General features: G+C 37.8%; 1 protein-coding gene across 1 annotated transcript; it reads left to right on the top strand.

Moving 5' to 3' along the window:
* Positions 1 to 1,709: 1,709 nt before the first annotated feature.
* sft2d1 (SFT2 domain containing 1) lies at positions 1,710 to 17,609 on the top strand. Its single transcript, NM_001005146.2, is given in 8 exon segments — positions 1,710 to 1,955; positions 8,425 to 8,511; positions 8,928 to 9,013; positions 10,242 to 10,323; positions 11,145 to 11,180; positions 13,218 to 13,276; positions 16,595 to 16,624; positions 17,195 to 17,609. Coding segments are annotated over 8 exon segments (483 nt in total). The 5' UTR covers positions 1,710 to 1,892; the 3' UTR covers positions 17,235 to 17,609.
* Positions 17,610 to 20,098: the final 2,489 nt, after the last annotated feature.

Raw genomic sequence — 20,098 nt, 5'->3', positions numbered from 1 at the left:
CCTTAAAGGGGTGGCATTTGAAAGAGTTTGATTATCTCCAGCAACCCACATTTACATAAATTTAGCTGATATCACATTGAACAACTGCCCCACCCAAAATAATTTTTCTTGAAAAAGAACCAGTTTGCTAAATGTTCTCCACTCCGTACTTTCACAAGCATGTAGTTTAAGGTGAACAATGGGTAAAATCAATCACAGCATTCATTTGTTAGGCAGTCACAGTGACTATTATCACTGACCTGTTACTTCAGGCCAGTCTATCACTTCTTTAAAGAAGGAAACAGCCCTGGGTCCTTTCTGCAAACTGTGCTGACAATATTTTTTTCCCTGTATTTTTTTCAGGTATTACCTGTGCTACCCCGGGTGGGGCACATAAAACATACCTTCCAACTGTCCCGATTTTCGCGGTACAGTCCCGATTTTGATAGCTCAGGCCACAGTCCCAGATTCTTACTGAAACGTCCCTCATTTCCCTTTGATATCCTGCACTGAACCTGCACTGAACTCTAAAAAAGATACAAAGTTTCTCAAACTTAATTAAACAAGTAGCTTTTGGCAGTGAGCCAGAAACTCAACAAGCTACACATACTCTCAGATAAAACACATAAAACAAGACCCCAAAACCCCCATAACTGCCTTCAAACTTTAAATAACCTGCCAAATTTTGTAAAATGGGAGTGGTATTTAGGGGGTGTGGTCGCAATAATGGACATGGCTAAAAAAATTCCGCCATGCTACGTATGCCATTTCCTTTCGTCCCTCTGCATTTTTCAAATGTTGGGAGGTATGTAATAAAGCCTCTTTAGTCATTTCCTGGCATTTCTATGTTGCAGGGCAGCACTGATTGCATTTAAAACAGACTGTAATCAGGTCAGCCCTGCTAGCTGTATTTTTTTTTTTTAATTTTTCCCTTGAATTTTCAACTGATCTGGTCACCCAGTCCCAACCTGTTGTTCTGCAGTTCCTTTTACATTACATTACATTAACATTTATTTATAAAGCGCCAACATATTCCGCAGCGCTGTACAATATGTGGGTTACATACATTGGACATACAGAGTAACATATAAAGCAATCAGTAACCGATACTTTTACTCTCCTCCCCACCAGTATCCCCATATAGGCACTGGTGGCTGTACCTCACACTTTACATTTCCCTCTCCAACAACAACCCCATTCTCACAGCCCCTATGGCTGCATAAACCAATCCAGCCTTTCTATATTTGTTGGTTGATGTTTATTTCCCTATTAACAATATTGGCATCAAGCAACATTTTACTGTCCAGGCCTATTCAGTACAGGGCAGATGAGTACCCTGAGCACCCTGATCTTTATTAACTCACTGCAAGCTCTATAGGGCAGGGACCTTCTTCCTTCTATGTATCTTTATCAATGCTCGTCTTAACTTTGCAACTGTGTTTATCTACTGCGTTTATCAATTACCTTTGGTGTACTACGTATGTACGGCCATTGTGACCCACTGTGACATCGCTAAAACTGTGGTATTTTCCTGTGACAAATACCATAGCAACAAAATATTAAAGAAAATGCTTTCTTACTTTGCCAGTATTTAAAATGGCGACTTGCACTAAAAGCCACCGAATCACATGAAATGACAGTGAGATTCTGACAGGCCGAGAGCACAGCAGCAGTCAGGCTGTACGACTCTAATCAGGCGGCCCAAGGCGGACGTCCTGTTCAGGGAGGGTTGGTTGGGAGGGCACAAACAGGGGAAAGTAATACATCCTGCTTTCTAGAGTTCCTGCCTATCCGAATATCTGATCTGGAACTGTGGTATATGGAAAGGAGTAGCTGTCATAACGGAGTTGATTAATATAAGGTGATTATTTGAACAGCGTGTGTCCTAGTAAAGCAGCAGTTCGAAGAGCAGCATGGATAAGTTGCGAAGAGTCCTGAGCGGCCATGAGGATGAAGAGCAGGGGCTGACCACTCAGGTACTATGCTCAGGAACTAGCTATGCTGGTGCCATACTCAGTGTACCACACAGCTGCAGTAAAACTCACTTCTAGGTTTGAATTTTTTTAAATGTGCTCTGTTGCCTAGTGTACGTTTGGTTAGGAAGAACCCCACAGATATCATACTTGAATGAATTATAACTGGAGGTGATATTGTTACATATACTGTAAATTCTCTAACTTACATACCTAAGTGCTTTTTTTAAAGAATGTATTACTTTTACATTATGCCTCATATTCTGAGTATCATTTTTTGCCTACATTTTCTGTAAGTAATTAACACTAATCAGAATATTTTAGGTGCTGGGATAACTACCCTATACACCCTTTGAAAGGGAAATCTGCTGACAACTGAAAACTTGATGCAATCATGGCTCCTACTGCAGATAGATGCATTGGACATTATATAGTGAACGAAGTACCACCTTTTGGATAACATATGGATATCAATGAGAAATTCCATGAATGTATAAAAGCACAAGGCTGAAGGCCAAGTGCTTTTATACAGGTTATGGAACTTTGAGGTCACTTCTAATATCCTCATATTTTACAAAAGAGGGTACTTTATTATAAAACACACATTTCAGTAAGTCATGTGACAGAAATGACATCACTAAGCACTGATTATAATTGATGACATCACTAAGCACTATCACACTGGATTTGTGTTGAAAAAGTTTCCAGAGGGGATTTATTATCTCACATGGCATGTAGGCAGTGTTTCTGGCCACTGGCGCAGGACCCCTTTTCAAAAGGCATGTTTCTGAAAAGGTATTTACCCTCAGACTGCATGCACCATAAGGAATGGACATTCAGTATTTTATTATCATAGAATGTCAACTACTATGTCCCCCCAACAATCGCATTCACACAAGAGCCCATTCCAGTGCATGGTTAATAAATAGGAATGTTACTAAATGCACTTTGGAACGAGACACAGTTCATACAGACAACTTGTTTACAAAATGCCCAGGATGTTTGCTGTTCCAAATTTGAATCTTCATTGATCAAAGATACTGATTTTTCTTTAAAACAAATTCTGTTTATCAGTCCCAGTTAATTTCGCAGTAACATTTTTTCAGTTCAGGGTTTATGACAGGCATCAGTTTTTTTATTTGTAGGGGCTGTTTATGCCTGTAAACATGACCACATTTCAGATCTATAAAAATTGTTTGTTTTTAACATAATAGAAGTCTCAGGTGCAGACACAAGAGAGCCCATTTCACCTCTAGGAAGGTAGTGTGCAACAAACTGGTGTAACTGGACATCATTCATATGCGTACGTTATGTGGCAGAGGCCTCCAGCCACAAAGCAGCCTGTCCTTGCCACCTGTTTTATGGTAGGCCTGCGCCTCTGCATATTGCACTGCACTTTTTTTTTTTTTAATGTTTTAAAACATTTGCTAGCTACTCACCGTATCCCACTACTGTATAAAGATGCAAAGTAAGATAAGTCAGGAAAGTGGACCTTCAAGTTCTACTTTGTATATCCATCTCTTTCTTGTTTTTATAGAATTAATTGTATTGGCTGCTATTGCATTTATAATTTGTATTTTTTGCACTAGTGGTAAGGATGTTTTTTAATCACTGTGTATTTTAGATGTACTTTCACTGATAATGAAAGCACTCAAGATGTCATATTTCCATTTAACACCCCTGAACACCAATTGCCAGATAAGAAATTAATGCTTTATGTATAAATTCTAGTGAATCGTTGCAGATTAATAATTTTTTAATAATAATTTTTTAATAATTTTTTTTCAGATTTATGTCAGTACTGATATAAATACAGATCTACATTATTATTACTGTTATTGTACTCTCTGGTAGTTATTTAGGTACATATTCATACTTCCTGTAAAAAAAAAAGTTTGGGCACATAAAACACCACCTTCACCCCAATAATTAAATAACTTAGGCACCTTGTGCAGACCTGTTAACTATGGGCCTCATCAAGTCATCAGTAACCTCATGTGGCCCATTGCCAGTGGGAATTTTCTTCCCATCCAGTGAACATTTGAATGATCACAGTTTTGACATCAACCAAGCAGCTGGTCTGTTTTACCCAACAGGCTGTCAGCTGAGTCAATAGTGCCTGAGATGGCATCCAGTCAGTGTCTGACCTTGTTTGGGCCTCTTTTATATCTTTGAAATATTTGTTGACTCAGTGTAATAGAATATCCTGAGGCTTTATATCTGTGTCTAGGCCAGGGATCCATAATTTTTGCTAGATTTGGGTTCAGACACTCCGTATGGTTTTGATAATGACAGAACCCTAAAAGTCATGCCACTTTAAAGCTCAAATGTGCATATGAAAATTAGGGCTCAGATTTAGCTAAATCTTTTTGGATGATTCTGTACTTGGCCAAATCCAGTCCAGCAGTTGTACAAGAAGATCTGAAAGAAAGTAAAGCTTGGCCATACATATACTGATAATATAAATTTGTGCTATTTCAGGGCCGTATATGGCTGCCTTTAGGGAGAATTTTTCTGCTGATGCTCCCCTTTCCCTGAGATGAGGTATCAGCACATGAAATTATCACAGTGGACAGGCTTATGGCGATTTAAAGGGGACATATAGGATAAATTGGAAAACCCTAATTTTGTAGGCAATTATGAATAATATAAGGTGCTGGTTTCACTTTGTGCTAAAAATTAATCCTATCTGTAAAAATGGCCCCTTTATTGGAGCTCCCTATAGACCCTATCACTTCTCTGTCCGAGTTTGAAATGGAGAGTGGGCGTGCCCTAACGGTCCCTGCCAGAAGCACAGTAGGAGGGGGAGAGCCAATCACAGCCCTGCAATCACACAAGCAAAGACATGCTTCAGTTCCCTATCAGGTCAGCCTAGCTGCTGATTGGTTCCTATCTTATAGTGCAGTGTACGGAGGGCCGCCGGCTCCCCAGCTCATCCAGAGAATTCAGCCAGCAGGAAGTGGGCGGGGCTAGTGGGGTTTTGGTGGAATTTCTCAATAAATCAGTCTGAAATACAACTTTTTTAAGCACATTCCTTCTATATCTAGAGGGGTATAATTCTCTGTAATATTTTTTTTTTCTTCCCAGTGTTATTGGCTCTTTAATGCATACAAAGACAAAAACAAAACCAGCAAGGAGCCGTTAATGTGGTTAAATTTAATATTTGTTAATCCAGTTAAAAAAAGATATTATTGTGGTGTATATACAACATCCTTTCTGTTGTTGCTGTCAATATAACTGATCAAGCCAACACAGTCTTATAACCCCTGTGGTCTTCTTTATGATACTTATGGCATTCCCTGTCAACTGATAATTCCTGTTCTTTTGAATTTGAAATGTGTTTTCCTATGCACACGCTGAAGAGCAGTGTCAGATGGAGATTGATCAGGAACTCCAAAATGTGAATTGTACCAAAGCTCTTAGGCATGGATGTACCCTTATTTTATTTAGTAAAAAAAGCTGTACATACTGCTCTTGCCCTTAAAATTAGAGTGTTGAAAAGTAGCAGTAATTTCACTAAAGTGGGGAAGGCCGCTGTTAAATTTACCCACGTACCTATGTAGGCAGTGCTATTCTGAGACAGTTTGCACTTAGTCTTCATTTTTTTTTGTTTTTTGTAATTACTTAAAGGGGATGTTTATCTTCAGACAATAGTCCAAATTTGAGCAGCCCCTGTCAGAAAAAAACATTTTTTGAAAATGATCTTTATTATTTAAAATAATAAGGATCAGGGCTGTTAAAACTCTCACCGATTTGCTCTCTGCTATCTCTGTAGGGGATTTTTTGGATTTATGATTTATCAGGCTGCCAAATAAAAAAAATTCACACTGAACTGGTTCTGTCCATGCATTCCCTCTCCTTCATTTGCATTTCATCGATCCGATTGGCTGAATCTTGCCAGCCAATGGTATCAAATATATGCAAATGAAGTAGGAGAGGGAAGGCATGCGCAGAATCAGTTCAGTTCTGTTTGGGCAAAAGGCAAGTTAGTGTATGTGATCCCTTCCAAAAAGAGAGGAGAGTTTTAGCAGTGCAGATCCTGTTCTGTAGCTTCAAAACCAAACATTTTAAATAATAAAGATGAATTACAAAAATTCATCTGACAGGGGCTCTTCAAATTGAGACGATTGTCTGAAGGTGAACATCCCCTTTAAATTTTTGCTTAGGAGTTCTCCAGTTTGGAATTTTATCAGGTGTCTGGTTTTGGGGTTGAGTTTACCCTATCACTCAGTCAGTGGTTCAGCTGAATAGGAGAGGGCCTTAAAGGAACAGTAACATCAAAAAATTAAAGTGTTTTAAAGTAATTAAAATATAATGTGCTGTTGCTCTGCAAAAAACTGGTGTTTTTGCGACAGAAAAGCTACTATATAAATAAGCTGCTGTGTAGCCATGGGGGCAGCCATTCAAGCTGGAAAAAAGGAGAAAAGGCACAGGTTACATAGCAGATAACTAGTAGATAAGCCCTATATAATGAGGGTTTGTCTGTTATCTGCTAAGTAACCTGTGCCTTTTCTCCTTTGAATGGCTGCCCCCATGGCTACACAGCAGCTTACTTATATAAACTATAGTAGTCTTTCTGAGGCAAACACACCAGTTGTAGCAATGCAGGGCAACAGTGCATTATATTGTAATTACTTTTATACACTTTCATTTTTTGGTGTTACTGTTCCTTTAAGAAAGATAAGAAATAAAGTGCAACAGTAAAATTGTAGCTTCACAAAGCGATTGTTTTTTTGGCTTTATAATCAGCAAACCCAGTTTAAAGGCTGGAAATTGGCAAAAGCAGAAGGCAGAATATTAAAAACCTTTAAGTTAAATAGTGATTAGAAAAGTTGCTAAGAATGGGACATTCTATAACAGTTACATGAATCTAGAACATACTAAAAAGATTCCTTTAATCTAATTGGATACTGACATGCTGCTGATAATGGAGTGTTTTTTTTTCTTTACAAATTGTGCTAAATGCTGATGCGTTAGCATGTATTGTAACACATTTGGCATTTAGCACAACTAAGGAATTTTAGTTATTGTGCAAAAATCCATCAGTCAGTCAGTTAGTAAAGCTAAAGTTTCAACAATGAGTTTGTGTGTCTTATTCAGTGGAACATTGTAGGATGTATAATATTACTTGTAAAACAGGTTTGGGACCTGTTTTCCTGAATACTTGGAACCTGGAGTTTTCCGGATAAGGGGTCTTTCCATAATTTGGATTTTCATACTTAGTCAACTAAAAAATAATGTAATATTTTAAACCCAATAGGATTGTTTTGTCTCTAATAAGGATTAATTATATCTTAGCTGGGATCAAGTACAAGGTATGGTTTTATTATTAGAGAGAAAAAGGAAAATGTTTGTAAAAATTGTAATTAATTAAAAGGGAGTCTATGGGTGATGCCCTTTCGCATAATTCGGAGCTTTCTGGATAACAGGTTTCTGGATAATGGATCCCATACCCATACTAAAAAACATATACTATTTGCTATTTTATTTGTGGAAATTGATTCTCTGTAGTGAATTTATTTTTATTGCTTTGATATGCTTACCGAAGTATATATAAACGGCTACAGAAAAGGTAAAGTACAGATTCTTTATTTGGGAATTGTTGTGCAACCATTTATTTTCCATTTTAAATCAGGTTTGCACCTAATCCATGCTTTAAATAAACAAACCCTAATGCTGCTTTGAAAGGTTCACTGCAATTCCAAAGCCTATGAGATCTAGGCCACTTTGGAATATATTCCTATAAACCCATTTGCAATGGCATGGAATTGTAAGAAGAAGAAATCTAACAGAAGATGAGAACAACTGGCCAATCTTAGTTACACAGTCCATATAAATGCTGCTAACCTTCGGAATGCAGTAAAGAATTGTTGTACCGCCTTGTGATTTGTCCTATTCTGACACTATATACCAGTGTTTTTCAACCTTTTTTGGGCAAAGGCACACTTGTTTCATGAAAAAAATCACGAGGCACACCACCATTAGAAAATGTTAAAAAATTTAACTCTGTGCCCAGCAGCAGTGCCCCCCTAGTACATTGGTGCCAAGAGCAGTGCCCCCCTAGTACATTGGTGCCCAGCAGCAGTGCCCCCTAGTACATTGGTGCCAAGAGCAGTGCCCCCCTAGTACATTGGTGCCCAGCATCAGTGCCCCCCTAGTACATTGGTGCCAAGAGCAGTGCCCCCCTAGTACATTGGTGCCCTGCCTACGGCACACCAGGCAACATCTCGCGGCACACTAGTGTGCCGCGGAACAGTGGTTGAAAAACGCTGCTATATACAAATACGCTTTTCATCTGAAGCCTGGATTCAGTGCATTCCTTCTCCGAAGTGATTTTTTGTATTGTGTTCTGTATATCATGACCGATTCATTGCCATATTAATCTATGTGCAGTTTTTTTTTTTGTTTTGCATGCGCTACAAGTGTGCTTGTAGTTTATGTGCTTAGTAAAACATGTTTGTTCTTTCCAAAGGTTTTGGATTCTTCATCCCTAAGTTTTGGCACACGAGTAAAGTGGTTTGCAATATGCTTTGTTTGCGGAATAGCATGCTCTATTCTTGTGAGTATATTCCTACACCTCTCTGAAACTGCTTGTACTGTATCTTTCATGTTATGTCCATTCCCAGAGCTCAAATTAACGATAAGGTATATATTTAATGAAAGCATAACGCTAAATGCATTTTTTTCTGCAATATTTTACTATATCTGTCACATTGATAGATATTAACATACATTATTAAAGTGCCAACATATTTCACAGCGCTGTACAATTAAAGGATGTATACATTGAACATACAAATTATATACGAAAAACCACAATTGATACATGAAGTAAAGTGGGCCCCGCCGAAAATGCTAACACTCTAAAAATGCAAAGTCTTTTATGGGTAACAGTTATGGATTTTGAAAAAAAAAATTAGTTATATAAATAAGAGAAGTAGAATTGAACAACTAGTATTTTTTTCTTTAATACAGGGCACTGCATTTCTCTTTATACCGGCAGCTGGTAAAAAACTTTTTGCAGTATTCTACACTCTAGGAAATGTTGCTGCTCTTGCTAGGTAAGCACATCTTTATCATTGCCATGATTAAAAGCACAGTAAATCACAAATAAATTAATTTTGATGGCACAAATTGTAATACTGTAACCAAGCTTATAATTTTGAGTGCTTGTGGACAGAAGCATTTACAACAGTCATTAATTTTCTAGTATATTTGTAAATTACCTCTATATGTAATTAATTGGTTGTTTCGATGGACAATTAGCTGGAGAGTTAAGCTGCCTAAAAAAGAGATAACAAAATGGTAAGAATCAGGTGCAAGGGTAGCAACCGAGAAACTTCTCTCATATCTGCAGAGGGTTTTAGCACTTTATCATCATCATTCCTCATTTATATGGCCACTAGGTTATAAGTAATATTACAGTATAATTAAAGGACTTTTGTGCAAAAGTAATTTATATACCCACCCCTGCTACCTGCAGTTGTTCACTGCCTCTAATCTGCACAGGGGGCCAGAGAGGAGGTAGCAGAGGTATGTGCCTAGGGTCGTAGCGCTCCTGCCTCATGCTGTTGTGCTCTAGACATATGCCTCTTCTGCCTACCCCTAGTTCTGGCTCTGAAACTTTATATGGCCAAAAATATCCAGGCAACTCATTCTAAATCAGACTACTCTGGAAGCACAAAACTATTTATTAGAAGCATGGGCTTTTTTTGAGTTTTTTTGAGTCTGACGTCATGTATAATAGGTTGCAAACTCATTATCCAGAAAGCTCCAAAATCTATCTCTTTGTTTCTTTTTAGTAAATAATTCTTATTTTACTTTTAATGGTTTTCCTTTCTAATCTGTATGCAAACTAAGCAGCACAAATCCATATTGGTGATAAAGTAATCCTATTCTTTTTGTATTTTTTTTCATGTTTTAAATATTTTGTAGTAGACAAGCGGATCTACTAATAGCAGATTATGGTGTAGAGTATGCATCTTTGTACCAAAATCTGATCTGTGATTGCTCACAGGCTAATTCCTTGTCATGCATGTAAGCAGCACTCTCATCTGTCAGTTCTCTTGGATCTGTACTTATGTATTGTGTTCTTTGGGGAATAAGGGGCTGCAAAGTTTATGGATGGTTTAAATTCCCCTTAAGATTTTCTTGAGGGTAATGTTAATCAGTATACACAGAAATATTTATTTGTGTTGTGCTTGAAGCAGTACCTGCTGTTTGAAGCCTAAATCTAGTTCAAGCACAGCTGTAAAATATTAATTAAAATATTAAACATTTTTTCTTCAGCACTTGTTTTCTTATGGGACCAGTAAAGCAACTGAAAAAGATGTTTGCACCAACAAGACTGATCGCCACTTTAGTCATGCTGGTTTGTATATCCTGTACTCTCCCCCCATTCAAAGTTTTGCATAAGCCTTAGATCCTTATCTGTTGGAATGACCCCCACCCCCTGTCTTGCCATACATGTGCTGAATGTTGTACAGTATGGGCAAAATGTGCCAAACATATATATATATAAATATGAGCATGCATGGCTTTCCATGTAGAGCACACTTTGAATTGACCCTTCTCTACTGGCCACAAGGTTAAAGGACTTGAAGGAATAGCAGAAATGTTGCTGTATCTACATACTAAACTAAACTACAATTAAGTAATCCACAAAGGGGTACCTTTTTTCGCCATTTAAAGCACCCTAGTGCTGGGCAGCTCAAGGCTTGAGGTTTAGCGTGCTTCAAATACACATTTAAGAAGCTGGGGTCATTTTATTATAATTAAAGAAAGATTTGGGGTTTACTGTTATTGTAAATAGAACAATTATGCATCTGTCCTCCATAGCAAGTTTGCTTTTCAAAGCTAATGCTGGCGTAAGCCACCACTACTGACTGCATCATCAGCACATGACTAGGAAGGTAAGCATAAGGAATAATTGTAGCCAGCTGCGATTCCACATAGCTACTACCACATAGCATCACCAATATTGCTAAGGAACTGCTTCCAGCAGTAAATTAATGTCACTTGGTCTTATAAGGCAGGCAAGTTCAGTGTACAAAAAAAAATGGCGGCCTGTGCCTGATTTTTGCACATTGTCTGACTGTTTGCTCATAAATGGCTGCTTATATGTCTCTTTTAACATTAATGTTTGTCAGCTGTCTAAACTGTTTTAAATTATAATTTGGTTTTCCCTTACAGCTTTGTCTTATCTGTACATTGTGTGCTGTATTTTGGGTGAGTAAAACATTTTTTAATGATTCAAAATGTGTAGCTCTAATAACAGTCTCTGGCCCATTGGAACAAAATGATTCTTTGGAGTAATCTCTCCATGTAATTGTTATGCTTCATATTCACATTGATAATAAAATTTGTATGTGGCTTTCTCTCCCCTTAATAGCATTTTATCAATATACATGCATTACCGAAAATAAATAGCTTGGGAACTCACAAATTCCACAAAAACTTTATTTAGACAACTTTCAGATGCAGGGAATCACCTTCTCAGTCCTCCTAAGCATGTCATCACACATAGTTTGGGCGCTGCCTACTTCAAGTGCTGTCTCTATGCCTCTTCAGTCATATATATTTCTTTTCATTGGACCGCATCAGTGCTTGAAGCAGGCAGTGCCAAAACTGTGTGACAAGGGACGTGCCTAGGATAACTCAGAGAGGGTGTTAGCAATCCCCTGCATCGGAAAGATCATTGAAAAAGATTATTGCAATTCATTGGATATTTGTCAATATTTCCTAAGCCATTTATTTTTGGTAATGCATGTATATTGGAAAAACACTTGTTTAGTAGAGAGAAAGCCACATACAAATGTTATTATCTAGGTAAACCACCCCTTTAATATGAGACAGTGGGGAAGAAGTGTTTGCTTTTATACAGCACCCATTCTGCTCATTGGGTTACTATAAAGAGTGTCATTTTTAAACTTATTCTTTTATCCCCATAGTTAAGATTGTTTGATTACAAGCCAGATTTAGGGGCACATTTACTAACCCACGAACGGGCCGAATGCGTCCGATTGCGTTTTTTTCGTAATGATCGGTAATTTTGCGATTTTTTCGGCGTCTTTACGATTTTTGCGTAAAAACGCGAGTTTTTCGGCGTCTTTACGTTTTTTGCGTAAAAACGCGAGTTTTTCGGCGTCTTTACGATTTTTGCGTAAAAACGCGAGTTTTTCGGCGTCTTTACGATTTTTGCGTAAAAACGCGAGTTTTTCGGCGTCTTTACGTTTTTGCGTAAAAACGCGAGTTTTTCATAGCCATTACGAAAGTTGCGCAAAGTCGCGATGTTTTCGTAGCGTTAGAACTTGCGCGAAACGTCGCGCCTTTTAAGTTTTACCGCTACGAAAAAGGAGCGACTTTGCGCGCAAGTGTTAACGCTACGAAAAAATCGCGGCTTTGCGCAACTTTCGTAATGGCTACGAAAAACTTGCGTTTTTACGCAAAAATCATAAAGACGCCGAAAAAAACGCAAAAAATACGAAAAAGTCGCAAAATGTTCGTTTCCAATCGGAATTTTTCCAATTCGGATTCGAAATCGTGTCTTAGTAAATCAGCCCCTTAGTGAGGTCACATAGCTTTCTCCCTCCCCTTGAGCTGTTTCTTCTGTGGCAGACTACACGATATAAAAAATGCAAGTGAGTTAAGAAGTGCTACTGCATTTGCCCCTACCATTCTGTTCCATTTGCATATCATTAATACAGTTGGCTGCTGCGAGTCAGCCAATTGGAACAACGATATACAAAGGGAGCTGAAAAAGGATGCTAGAAGAGAACAACTTTCTGTATGCTTAATATACACAGATGAGGAGAGCACCAATAGCAGAATTCCTGCTTATAAAAGGCTTTATTTTTGACTACAAACAGGACATGTTTCGGGCTCCTTCGAACCCCTTTTTACACTTTAAAAAGGGGTTCGAAGGAGCCCGAAACATGTCCTGTTTGTAGTTGAAAATAAAGCCTTTTATAAGCAGGAATTCTGTGCTTGGCGCTCTCTTCATCTGTAATATTGTGCTATTTGGCTTGCTGTTAGCCTTTTGGAAGATTGATGCATCTGGTCTGGCTGAGCGCTCAAACCGATTCTGAACTTTCTGTGTGTGTGATGTCTGCTTTACCGGTATGTATCTTGTAACGGATTATTTTAAGGAATGCTTTTAGTGACCCAAGCTATTTTTATTCCAACACTTGTCCAAAGGTGAACTTCCCCTTTAAATCCAAAGTTAGGTAAACCTAAACTGATTATGCTTTTTTGTTTTTCTTTTAGTGGCAGAAGAATGGCCTGGCAATCATATTTTGTATTTTACAGTTCATTGCAATGACATGGTAAGTCCTTAAAGGGGAACTATGTGCTTTCAAAAAATATGTTTTTGCCTATTTGCTAAGACTCTTTGACTTGTCAATTTTTAGGATATAAATTATATTATTAAATATTTCCGCTTTACATCTTTTACCTTGAGCCAACACATTGTAATGTTCCACAAACATTGATAGCAATGAGCAAGACAAGAAAGGAGAGGTATCCTACAAAAAGACATGCTTCTGTCCATTCACTGGCTGATGTAACCAGCCCTTGGTTTGTGTGTAAGCAGATCTTACAAGTTGGGAGAAGGATTTACAAGTAAAATACTTAAATTTCTAGTGGCTCATTTGGATATAATTCATTGTCACATTTTAGAAAATATATTTTTCACAAGTCTTTATCTGAAAAAGTGATTTAAATGTGGGAAGTTATACAGCATACATGTTTATGAAGATCTGCAATGTTACAGGGTATAGATTTGCTATTAAGCAAAAAGTGGAGGTTTAGATTTCATGCTCATTGTCATTATTTAACCGTTCTTGCAACCAAAGGCTCTCTATGCAGTAATATTAGTAGTATATTATAATGATTGTTTCACGGAAAGGATAGTTAATCTTGTGGGGCTGGGTATATATTAAAGCTGGACATAACACTGGCTGATCCTGTACAACAGTGCTGTCCAACTTCTGCAGTGCCGAGGGCTGGAATTTCTCATACATGGTGGAGGGCTGCTAATGGAAGGCAGTTTTGACCACTCCCCTTTTTAAACCACACCTATTTTATCACAATGGTGGTGGTGCAGTAAAAACCCAAATGCTTGGTCCTCACCGAGGGGATATCAACCATAATTTATATGTGAAAGAATTATATTATGTCATATTAAGACATACCCTTAAATCCATATGCCTCCCCCTCCCCTGTGGATAGTGCAACAACCCCAGCACATAATTACACACCTTAGGGACTTAATGGCTATTTCCAACTGCTAACAAACTCCCAGAATAAACCCCTGCCAGGTTCACCTCCCACAGGAAGCATAGGGCAGGCAGAGTATGGCACACACAGGCAGCACTCTGCCTGCCCTATGCTGCCTGTGTGTGTATTTTTAAACAATACAGGGGGATTACAGCCTGAATCTGAGGTGAGAACCATGCAGGGGGCCAGTTAATCTCAGTACTGATACCATTTAAAGGAGAAGGAAAAGCTAAGTCACTTGGGGGTGCCAGGATGTTAGGCACCCCCAGGTGACTTAAATCTCTTACCTTTTACCCCGGGCTGGTGCCCCTGTTAGGAGAGAACAGCACCAGCCCGGGGTAGCTGCGAGCGCTTCCTTCTTCCTGTTAACAAGAAAGTCGGCTTTTCACTCTACTGCGTGTGCGCCGGCCCAGGGACTTTGCCTGCAGAAGAAAGAGGAAGGAGGAAGCACTCGCTCAAGGTACCCAGAGCTGGTGCAGTTTTCTTCGAACAGGGGCACCAGCCCGGGGTACAAGGTAAGCGATTAAAGTCACTTGGGGGTGCCAAACATTTTGGCACCCCCAAGTAACTTAGCCTTTCCTTCTCCTTTAAAGCTTACTCAAAAGTAAGCCATCAAAGCAGCCAGACAGGTGGGGGGTCGCGGGCCGCAGTTGGACAGCACTGCTGTTCAATGATCGGCTTGCAGCTGGACAGATTCCGTAAAAGTGACCATCAAATGTGACCATCAACATGATCAAATCTGGCTAGCTTCACAAACCTTGTGAGTTAAACTGGCCAAATATCCTTGCATTTGGCAATCACACCAAAAAATCTAATCTTTCTATGGCAGTCTCAACAAACATGGACTCTTGATGGAGAATAAAATTAGTAGTTGTTATGAATTATAGGATTAATTGTAGCAAGCTTAGTTAATCTGCAACATCAGATGTGGAATTGACTTTAGCCATACACAGACCAACAATGCACAGTATCTATTCAGTCTAACCTGTGGATCACATGAATACTTTATGAAGGGTCATATATAGCATTAATGCATTTTTGTTGATCCGCTAGTTTAGGCCAACAGTCTGAACTGATGGAAGATTTAAACTATGAGGTTAGACTGTCGAGGTTGAGGTTGTTTTCTCTGGAAAAGAGGCGCTTGCGAGGGGACATGATTACTCTGTACAAGTACATTAGAGCGGATTATAGGCAGATGGGGGATGTTCTTTTTTCCCATAAAAACAATCAACGCACCAGAGGTCACCCCTTTAGATTAGAGGAACGGAGCTTCCATTTGAAGCAGCGTAGGTAGTTTTTCACGGTGAGGGTAGTGAGGTTGTGGAATGCCCTTCCTAGAGATGTGGTAATGGCAGATTCTGTTTATGCCTTTAAGAGGGGCCTAGATGAGTTCTTGAACAATCAGAATATCCAAGGCTATTGTGATACTAATATCTACAGTTAGTACTAGTGGTTGTATTTATAGTTTATGTATGTGAGTGTATAGATTAGTAGGTGTGGGTTAGGTGTGCTGGGTTTACTTGGATGGGTTGAACTTGATGGACACTGGTCTTTTTTTAACCCTATGTAACTATGTAATACTAACTATGTAATGCTGAGCCAGGGACTTATCTAGTTGGCAAATTTGAGTTTTTCAAACTATGATCCGGACTAGACCGTTCCATATAACTTTTATCATTGTAATCTATAAACTAGTTAACATGTTTTTGAACTTGATTAACATATGGTTACCTCATCTTTTATATAAATGTATATAATGCCACTGGGACCTTTCCTTCCCTGTATGAGATGCATATTTTAAAAACACTACCGCTCCTTGTACAGGTATGGGACCTGTTATCCAGAATGCTCGGGACTTGGGGGTTTCCGGATAAGGGATCTTTCTGTAATTTGGATCTCCATAACTTCTGCTAAAAATCATTTTAATACTGAATAAACCCAGTAGGCTTGTTTTTCCTCCAATAAGGTTTAATTATACCTTAGTTGGGATCAGGTAAAATGTTCTGTTTTAATATTACAGAGAAAAAGGAAATCATTTTTAAAAATTAGAATTATTTGCTTATAATGGAATCTATGGGAGATGGCCTTTCCGTAATTCAGAACTTTCTGGATAAGGGGTTTCCGGATAAGGGATCCCATACCTTTATTTCTTTCACCTGTATTCAGTATCACTGATTTAATTAATTTGAAGGGGGTAATAAATGTACAGCCATAATTTTGGTCACTTTAATTTTTATTCTACAGCATTAGCTTGAAATGTATTCTTTTGTTCATTAAGACCAGCTTAACTTGCACAAAGCTACATTGCCAGACTCTTGAAGCGATTTTCCTTTGTATCACAATTTAATTTTTTTTTTCTCCCCCAGGTATAGCCTTTCATATATACCCTTTGCAAGGTAAGTTATATGTAAATGTAACAATTCAAAAACGTTATTAATCAAGTTTGTCCTAGTTATGTAATCTAGTGCTGCCAGTTATACATTTGTTGTCATTATTCATATTACCCAAGCTCCAGTGTCAGATTGGCCTGGTCCCAGAAAAGTAATTGTTAAATTAACCATTTCTTATTAAACGAAAAAGAAAAAAGTATAAATCCCAAGAACTTAAGTCGATATAGGCATGCACTACACTATTATAAACTCATATACCACTCTAGGTTTGTAAAAAAATATATAAATTTATATAAATTATTTTTTTGCTAATCTAGAGTGGTATGAGTTTATAATTGTGTTTAGTTTAACTATATTTTATTGCCAACGTAAACCTGTACAACCTATATTTATATGTAAGCGCTCCCTTTCACAGTGGGCCCTAGGAAGCACTGACTAGATCAGTTAAAACACTCTTGTTTACGTTCTGTAGGCTACTTTACTGGGTAATGCTGCCTAAGTCCCTTTAAACCAGTTTTTTTATTGTCTCTTTATTATTGTTTGTATTAATTTGTTTTTTCCCATTGTTCCTTACAGGGACGCTGTTATAAAATGTTTTACGGGCTGCCTGAATTAGGTAGAGACCAAGATCATTTCTGCAAAAATTCAGGGACTGATCATTCTGTTGTTGATATCTGGTGAATTTACTTTTTTTTTTTTTTTTGCGCATTAAATGACAAAAATGTTACTAAATATTTGTATTGTACATAAGCTTAACAGTTTTGTACCTGCACCATTGTATTTTCCTAATCAGAGCTTCTTAAAGGTCAACAAGAATGATTTTTATTATTTTTTATAAGAAATGAGTACATATTTAATATGTGCAGTAATTAAGGTATTTGCACTGTAACACAGGAATTTTTTTTTTTTTAACAAACGCCATCACTCCGCGAATATAAATCTTATATTTGTTCTTCTTTGCCATGTAAATATATATATAATCTAAAATATATATAGATGTGTGTGCTTTTTGTGGTATATTAAAATATACTATAAAGAATGAAAAGTCCCGATTATTCTAATAAAAGAAAAATGGAGAAAGAGCACAAAGATCAGAAAAGGGAGGCTAATAGTGCTTAGAGTCAAGAGAGCGGTTTGAGAAGGCATGAATATCAGGTGAGGAGCAAGTACAAGGAAGAAATTGTACAGAGCTGGGTGTAGGAGTAATATGATCTGACATCCGGGATGATGGTGGGGGAGTTGCAAGACAGGAGCAGGAGAGAGCAAATCCCTTTTAGAATGTAAGCTCTTGCGAGCAGGGCCCTTCCTCTAGTGTCTCCGATCCTCATCCAATGTAACTGCAAACCATTTTTGTGTATTGTTTATATGTACATGTTAACTGTTCTGTCTTTTGTACCCCTCTATTCTGTAAAGCGCTGCATAAATTGATGGTGCTATATAAATAATAATTTATCAGTCAGTAGGAGTGGGGAGAGGAATCACACCTTAGGAAAAAGTGTATAAAAGAAGACTAATCATGGATGTTTAAGGAAACTTGTGAGGACAAGGACACTGGAAGACGTGAGATAAGGGGAAGGGCACAGGGATTGGGAAATGAGTGAGTGGGGGGGGGGGGGTAGAGGCCATATTATGTAGAGCTGCCCGTTTTTCACAAAAGTTTTGCCTCTTACCAGGATTGTGTTGATTAAATAATACCATTTTTTCCACAAAAGTATTGTCTCCATCCAAGCTGTCAATCAAAAATTGTGCTTAACATAATGTAGGTGGCTTTACTTTAGTTATTGCTGTACAATAGATAATACTCCTTTAATTCAGATGTGGTAATTATGTACTAATCTATTTAAAAGTCTGGCACAACGATGAGATGGCACAACGATGAGACAGGTCAACAAAAGTGAACATTAATAAATATGTTCATACAAACATTTATTTAAACATGCTCAAGTAAATGATCATAAAATTCTCTATTTAGTAACTGTTATAAAATAGCTATAAATAAAACATACTCATACACTATTCACTAGATTAGTATCCCAATACATGCAGGGGCAGTAACAGCACAAAACAGAAACATATGAACTTATTGTTACAATGAAAATTCAATTAAGAAATTAAACAAACTTGCAAATTGATTTGGCCTAAATATTTATCTAAAGGGGATCTCCACCCAAATTTCAGAAAAGCAATCTTTAGCACCTGCAAATCATTTCAGCATGTGGGTTAGGACAAAGGTTTTCAGCTAGATACAAAGAACAGAAATTATTGTTGTTTAAAATAATATTAAACCATTACTGTTCAAAACGTATTTCCTTAGAAAACAAAAATAAGTGCATGAAGGACCACCCTATGTGACTTCACTGAGATGTAAAGAATTTAATAGGAATGAAAAGAAAAGCATTAAAAGGTCTTAAAGAAGTATCGCTCCCCTCAGACTTGTAATTTTAAGTGTTGCAAAACAGCAAACAGCACAAAATACTAAGTGAGGAAGATATGCATGGCTTATCTCAAACAAGTTGTCAGTGGCTGACACAGGATATGGTACTTGTAAAATAGTAAATGAGGAACTGTTTGCTTCTTGTGCAAATTATAATTCCTCAATTTTTTGAATGTAAATTTTTATATAGTGCTAACTATGTGTTCAGCAATGTATGCAGAATAAACAATAGAACAAACAGGGTGTCAATACAATATTAAAATAAAAAAATAGTAGCGTCTCATTAAAGATTAAGATCCAAGTGTCAAAGAGAAAAGAGGTCCCTACCCTATAGAGCTTGCAATCAAAGCGGGAGGGTAACTTACAGACACAAATAGGAGGATATTAAGTGCTGCAGGTTACAGTGGTTGGCACTAGTGCCAGTTCCCTATGTGAGTGTTCCAAGAAGTGGTCTTTAAAGAAACAATAATACCAAAATATGAAAATTATATAAATGACATTATTATGAACTCTCTACACTAAATTAAAAACATGGTGCCTGGTTTCCACTACGCAGCTTTACGTCCAAACTGGCTGCTGCACTAATTTTTTGTAGTCATCGGTGGGTTTCTTTAGCTTCTTGAAATAGTCATCCATTTTCTTCTGGAGTTTGCCCAGAATCTGCAGGGAAAATAGAAGAGAGAATATTTTAGTTGCTGCTGTCAAATTCATGTGTGGAATAAATAGCTAGAAGTTCTATATTAGAGGGAAACCAATGTTTACAGGGTACATCACCTTTTCCTGCATAGGGAAACCAATGGGATTCTGGGAGCAGTCACAGCCCATTCAGCATCTAGTCTATAGCATCTTATCTCCTACAGCTTATAAGGTAACCAGATAAAACACCCTGAATATGAATGACAGGGGTCCACTAAATAGTCTGATGCCCAATATGCATAGGTTTACCTACCGTAATTATGTGGCATGTAGGGGCCCCAAAATGAAAATAACCCTATATGCTCTGTCATTTCAGCCCCTACAAAATCAACTCATCTATACAATTTTTG

Source organism: Xenopus tropicalis, chromosome 5 (genome assembly GCF_000004195.4).
Source record: "Xenopus tropicalis strain Nigerian chromosome 5, UCB_Xtro_10.0, whole genome shotgun sequence".
Taxonomy (NCBI): Eukaryota; Metazoa; Chordata; class Amphibia; order Anura; family Pipidae; genus Xenopus; species Xenopus tropicalis.
The sequence above is the reverse complement of the archived record's forward strand: the minus strand, read 5'-3'. Positions and strand labels throughout refer to the sequence as shown.